The following is a 6,568-nucleotide window of genomic DNA, read 5'->3' as shown; positions in this document are numbered from 1 at the left end:
AATCCGCACCCTTGACTGTTTACTCTGTGTAATTATCAGTCTAACAGTTTGTCCTACGGTTGCACCTTAATGCAGATGTGACTGTAGGTGAAAAGTGGAGGCGGCTAACCACGTTCGCTAAAGGTAGCTACTACACACCAGCCCAAACCGGCTATTACCTTTTCTTCCCCTCTCTACTCAATGCATAATTTTAATTACCTTTACGCAGAGTTCATATCAATATTGTTCAATTTGCCTGGCGGACAAATGTTCCCACACACTCACAAACCAGCCAGTGTGCGCAAGTCTCGCGAAATCTGCGGAAAACGAAAGGTGATGATAAAAAAAACTTCACTTCCCGGAGAGCCCTCTGCTGCTACGTCGGCAAGAATAACATGAGCTCTGTCGCAAAGGACTATGGGTAATGATATTTTTTTGCAACGACACCAGATGGGGACGTGGAATGACAGCGCTGCATGCTGCATTCGAGCACTTTCGGAAATAGTTGCCGGAGAAACACGGCCTCGCGTCACAGGTCGATGAACGCAACACCATTAGACACAAGGGGAGACATTTTTTCTGTGATACCGTTTTATGTCAGCATATAGACGTAGGTTTCTTTATCTCACTTGTTTTTGTAGTCCCAGTCACCTGCCTAATAAAAAATAGTGACATGCTTAAAAATAAAAAACAATAAACTCGATATTTTGACCCTTACATTAACACCAACTTCTTACTCTGACTCAAAGTAAGTAGGCAGTATTCAATTATTTCCAAAGAAGACATATTGTACAAAGATATGGCATTCATTTTATGATTTATTTTTAAGGTATGATTGCGTTCAAAACAGCACATTTTAGTAGGAACCACTCTCTCTATCCAAGACAAAATGTATGCTTGTGTAAAAGGGACAGAAGAAAGACTACATCTCCATGGTTACACATCTGCAGTATTAAACAGACGTTACATGCTTGTTGCTTATTACACCTGTAATCCATTCGTTGAAAGACGAGACTTTAGTGTATACATCAGGCTTCCTTGGGTTTCCGCATTTTCTTCCAGAAAAAGAGACAATACCTGCCACACCGCTGTCACACACCAGTGGACCACCTGAATCCCCCTTGAAGAAAAAATCATAATAATAATTAATTAGGACAAAGTAGAGTAGGTGTGGTGCTGAAAGTTCTTTGTTATTAGTTACAAGTTGTTGTCTACTCAGTGCTTTTTCTCACCGAGCAGAACCCTTGGAAACGTCCCCTGCCCACACCGCAGACCATAGTTCTAGTAATGGGAACCCTTCCCCATCTCCTGCGGCATGTAAGCGGTCTTAGGATGGTTACATTGACTTCTTGAAGAACGGTTGCCAGTGTGTCGTTGTCTCCGATATCTCCCCAACCAGCTGTGATGCAATTACTGTTCGATTTCACATCGTCTGTTTTCAAAGGGATCAGCTGGACTTCGTCTGTTATCTGGGCTTTGCCGTTAAGCTAAGACAGCATTGTGTAGTTAGTATGACGTTTGTGAGAACTCCAACCAGTGAATGCCATCTTTAAAAGGGAATCTTTAAATCCGATACAGACAGTGTTTGAACTCCACTCACCTGAAGGAGCATGATGTCATTCTCCTGTCCATCATAGTTGGGATGTAGAATGTATCTAACACTGGTGAACTCCTGCTTTGTATCCTCGTCGCCAGATAAGGTGTCAACTCCCAGCACCACAGTGTACGGTCTAGAAATCCCAGACAGATGACGGCTTGACATCAGATATGACTTTAAGGCTGCGAATATTGTCACACTTATAATAGAAATCCAACACAATAGCCTGTCTTTGTGCTAAGCTAAATATCATTAGTGATTCCAAGTGTCGTGTCAGGGAGACTGCACTATACACACACAAACATATGTATATACGTGTATGTGGGTGTGTGTTTCTTCACCTAAGATTAGATTAGCTGAAAAAAAGACATTCAATGAACTGACAGTGGTGAAATGAAAAAATAAAAACATCATGATATTACAGTATATAATTTAAGCATATATGCAATAGGTTGTTATCATTTTAATCTGTTAATATCAGATTCTACATTAAAATGTATGCACAGCATAGCAAAGTGTTCTTACACCCGTAGTGCACAATGTGCTGCTGTGAGCACAAAGTCCTCTTTCACCAACACTCCTCCACAGTTGTGTCTGCCCCGGACTTGCAGTGAAGCCATGTACGGGCGTGAGTGCGGGGCCACATTTCTACCACCAACGATTTGAGTAGCATCGGCTCCTGAAAAACAAAGTTACAAAAACATTACTATTAATGATTACGTGTGGTCATCTTACCTATACCATGTTTAAGAAAAATAAATAGATGATTGTTTGACTTAATACTTAGAACAAAGAGCAGGAGAAGAACACCGCTGACTGCCATGGCCTCTGCCAACACCCGTCTGCCAACATATGGTCAATACTGGCCTTCTGATTTGTTAGAGAAGGGAAAGAAAAGAAAAAAAACATTTTGTTTTTGTAATCTTTATTTCATCAGTGCATTTTGGTAACATGCTTCTAGTGGGATGCGTTTCAAAAGACTTGGTTTTAATTACTCAAGAGTATTTCATAAAGGCTACCTCAGAGCTTCGTGGTTTAGACTGCAGCAGCTCTGGAGATGCAGGAAAAAAAGCACAGAATTTAATTTTGGCTGCGCTGGAATAATTTTCATTAATTAAGTGATGCAAAAAAGAAATAAAAAAAAACAACTCATCATTGTCAGAACCAAATACACTTTACTTTCAGTGAGTGAAAAGTATGCAGTAAGTTTGTTCAGTTTCTGCTTTTTCTTTGAAATTACACAACATTGCATTATTGCTGTTAAGAAAACCTGTGGCTGTCACGTGCGGGCATTGACATAGCAGGAAGCACGCAGGACCCAAATGCAGTACTGGTGCAGGTAGTTTATTTGAAGATTCTAAATTCCAAAAACCAGGACTGAAGCATACACAAAGTCAAGCAGAGCTGAGAACACGAAGAGAGTTGAGCACAGCAACAGACTTGCTCAGGAACAAACTAGAAACAGCTACAACAACAAACTCGACACAACGCTGGCACGAAGGATACAGCGCTCACAAAGACAGTCAATAACCTACACACTGATCCAACACAATGATCCAACCAGGGCAGAGTGAGGGACAGAGGTATATACACACAGGGAGCACCAGGTGAAGCTAATTACAGACAGGTGAGTGTGATCACACAGATTCCCCCACAAAGCAGACAGCAGGAAAAGGAAACAGACAGACATGACAGTGGCTTGTCAGTGTTGCAGAAAAATCATTGTCTCAACATGATTTTTTTTTTTTGTTACTAGAGACTGAAAGACTTTTGGCAAACTTAAGGGTAAATTCCAATCCCAATTATTTTGTTTTTCTTTTTTGCAGGTCTTTGGGAGCTCTCTAATACATCAGCATTATTATTATGCAACACTGATAGCAATTTAAATTGTATTTGTCCTGCACTATATAATAAACAAAACGTATTATATTATATTATATTATATTATATTATATTATATTATATTATATTATATTATATTATATTATATTATATTATATTATATTATAAACCCACTGCTTTGATCAGGTGTACATTTGAGCAGTGGGCTGAGAATCTTCTTGCAGCTTCTTGTTTTCTCTGAAACACATGAACACTTGAAACCACAGTTTCCAACCTCATGTTTCAGTGTCATGTTTCCCGTCAAACTTTATTTAAATGTAGTCTCATAATGCATGATGTCGCATTAGCGTCTGCGGTTGTGTTAACTCTCAATGCACTACAGCAGTGTTTTACATACTATAAATAATCCATTACAGTGCAACATATCAGCCTCGTTTTTTTTACCATGGTGTTTTCACGATTCCATAATATTTGCTAAGGTAATACGCAGTTACTTAAACTAGGTCCCTGTACGTGGCATTTTACACAACAGTATTGAATAAGCTCCGATTTGAAGTCCATGTTTTTTCCCCTTCACCACATTCATCATGTGGACAAACTCGCCTGTGTTCTCTTGACCTGTCACGCATAAACCAACTCCAAATGAAAAGGTTCAGGGGGAAGCTGAACAAATGCAGTACATCCTCATCAACAGTAGAGTCTTTATGGCAATTACATCCTCCTTATGTATGAAAACATGACCCACTGTGGGGCATCAAAAATATGAGTCTCAGTAGAACAGCTCTTCTGTGGGGGTAGAACAAATAACCAGCCATTTTCATTTTCAAGAAAAGTCAAATGAAGGATTGTGAAACCAGAGCTTCCTCTTTTTTATGCACTGATTACTTTATTTTTCAAAACCACAATAGCCATTAAAACCAAAAGCATATGTTGTTTATTAGAGAGCATAAAGATAGAAAAGCATTTCAAAATTACCTTTTTGCATTTCAGATATGCGAGGGTGAGTCACTAAGTTAACATTAAATCTGGACACTTCTTCCTGCAGGTTTTACTTCATTGTAGAATTCTGGTGGATTCTGGGGAAAGTAGGCCACAACCTACTTATTTTCCCCTTTGCTTTATTTTATTTTGGTAAAAACAAGAAAATCCATTTGAGCTGGATCAAAAACCTTAACAGATATCCATGAAATCTTAATTTTAAAAAATTTTGGCAGCTATTTCAAAATTGTTCATTTTTTAAAGTTTGAAAAGCATGACAAAGAAGAACAGAACACTCAATCATTCCATTCAACACACATGTGATGAAAAAAAAAGTTGAACATTTTTTAAATCATTAAACTGCCTTAGAACATTTTTTTTGACTTGCACTTTCATTTACAGCATCTCAGTAGAATCAACAGCTCTTTTTCTTGAGAACGTCTTTGATCCACTGCAGATATTTGGATATATCTGTGTAGACATTGGGTACGTTCGGGTAGTCACAGTCCTTCCTCATGTTAAAGGACACAACACCAACCGCTGTCCCGCCACACACCAGTGGGCCCCCAGAATCCCCCTGTGAGGAGCAGGAAGGAGGCAGATTTAATAACCATTGGTCAGAACAGAACACAGACCTGTGAGATCAATGAAATAACCAGACATCATACCTGACAAAAGCCTTTCTTTACTTTATACCCTCCGGCGCAGATGACGTTTTTGGGGAGATCAAAGTTAATGATTTTCCATTGTTTCTTACAGACCTCCAGGTTGACAATAGGGACCTCAGTGAATTGCAGCACATCAACATTTGGACCTTCAGTTTTTGTGAGACCCCATCCTGCGACACGACACTTAGCGTTGTCCTTGATCTTATTGGCAGCCTTAGGAAGTTGAACTGGTTGTACTCTGTTATTGAGTGGAGGTTTCCTAGATAGCTGGAGAAAAATACAAAATTCCAAAACGTAAAATGAGGTTGCAGTTTCATCCATCCATCCATCCATCCATTTTTATCCGCTTATCCGTTACCGGGTCGCGGGGGCAGTAGTCTCTATGACCGCCACCCAAATCACACTGCACCGTACCAACCCCCCTGAACCTTCCTGCGATTGGTGAGTCCACTGGAAGGTTCCAACCGCCCAGGAGGTGAACCATGGGGTTCAACACCAACTTACTTTGAGAAGCATGATGTCACCTCCATTTGCAGCCTTCGTGAAATGCGGGGGTATGCATTTTTTGGCTATGCCATATCTCATGTCTTTGGTGACATTCTTAAGATTGTGCGTGCCGAGAACGACGGTTGAAGGTTTTCTGAAGAGGTAGAGGTAACAGATGAGGTGTTAGTGGCTTTTAGCAGAAGTAACCAGAATAAAACCACGCTATACTTCACCCACATATCGTTACAGTGCGCAGCAGTTAGCACAAAGTCTTGACTGATCAGGAATCCCCCACATCTCTGACCCTGGCTGTTCTGCACCAAGGCCATGTACAGCATCAAATTCTTCGGCACCTTTTTGCCATTTACGATGTCACTTCCTAGCCCTTCAAGAACAAAAAGCGTAAAGTATGACATACAGTGGAGTTCTTAATAACAAAGTGGTTTTTGTTTTCTTGGGAACCTTACCATTTTGACAAAGGCTCATCAGAACAAGGAGCAGGAGTTTGGTTGGCCCAGTCATGGTGCTGGTCTTTAAACCCCTCTCTACTTTGTCACAAGTTTTATAGAGGAGTTGTCTCGACACAAATTACTGTGGTTTTTGTTCCCCTTATCGTTGCTTTCTCACCTGCAGCCCCTTTTGCATTCTGCTGTGCAGAGTGCATGTGGTCAGTGTGTGTGAATCATCCTGCATCTCGTGGTTATGCTGACTAGGGGCTGTGAACAGGAGCTGTCCTGTCACATGAATTAAAAAGTATAGAAAATATTATTAACGTGACACTTGTGGCTTCAGTTGACGTGCACCAGATGACAGACAGTTTCACACTATATTTAACTCTCTACTTTCGCACGGTCGGAAAGTGCAGCAGTTAGAATTCAGCCTGCTGCTGTGAAAATAACAAAGTCATTCCTCCGCATTTCCTCCATTCGAGTCTGAAAAGTTGTGATTTTTTATCAGAGAGTTCCTTCTTTGTAAAATTCTGAGGATGTCTTTGGCACCAGGTAAAAGTTTCTTTCAA

The 6,568-nt window shown here is 40.3% G+C and overlaps 3 protein-coding genes across 4 annotated transcripts in view; all 3 read right to left on the bottom strand.

Annotated features, from left to right (window-relative positions):
* The window catches only part of LOC103399920 (spindlin-1-like), a 3,814-nt gene extending 3,459 nt beyond the window's left edge, over positions 1–355 (bottom strand). The window contains exon 1 of the mRNA XM_008338565.3: positions 199–355. The gene's annotated coding sequence lies outside the window, so the exon portion shown is untranslated. The remainder of the gene's footprint in view (positions 1–198) is intronic.
* A 367-nt stretch (positions 356–722) lies between these two features.
* Positions 723–2,622, bottom strand: LOC103399918 (serine protease 57-like). Of its 2 annotated transcripts, XM_025053960.1 has the most exons (6): positions 2,596–2,622; positions 2,360–2,446; positions 2,102–2,255; positions 1,580–1,709; positions 1,212–1,466; positions 723–1,099 (listed from the first exon to the last, which is right to left on the bottom strand). In XM_025053960.1, the coding sequence occupies exons 2-6, from the start codon at positions 2,397–2,399 to the stop codon at positions 932–934; spliced, it is 747 nt and encodes a 248-aa protein (XP_024909728.1). In that variant the 5' UTR covers positions 2,400–2,446; positions 2,596–2,622; the 3' UTR covers positions 723–931. The 2 variants fall into 2 exon arrangements, with proteins under 2 accessions (XP_024909728.1, XP_024909727.1); XM_025053959.1 differs by lacking the exon at positions 2,596–2,622 and having other exon boundaries at positions 2,357–2,446.
* Positions 2,623–4,280: 1,658 nt separating this feature from the next.
* Positions 4,281–6,193, bottom strand: LOC103399917 (mast cell protease 1A-like). The gene is made up of 5 exons (XM_008338561.3): positions 6,018–6,193; positions 5,788–5,935; positions 5,569–5,704; positions 5,065–5,331; positions 4,281–4,973 (listed from the first exon to the last, which is right to left on the bottom strand). The coding sequence occupies exons 1-5, from the start codon at positions 6,070–6,072 to the stop codon at positions 4,812–4,814; spliced, it is 768 nt and encodes a 255-aa protein (XP_008336783.2). The 5' UTR covers positions 6,073–6,193; the 3' UTR covers positions 4,281–4,811.
* Between the last annotated feature and the right edge of the window lie 375 nt (positions 6,194–6,568).

The sequence above is a fragment of the Cynoglossus semilaevis genome, chromosome 2 (genome assembly GCF_000523025.1).
Source record: "Cynoglossus semilaevis isolate Cse_v1.0 chromosome 2, Cse_v1.0, whole genome shotgun sequence".
NCBI classification, from domain to species: Eukaryota; Metazoa; Chordata; class Actinopteri; order Pleuronectiformes; family Cynoglossidae; genus Cynoglossus; species Cynoglossus semilaevis.
The sequence above is the reverse complement of the archived record's forward strand: the minus strand, read 5'-3'. Positions and strand labels throughout refer to the sequence as shown.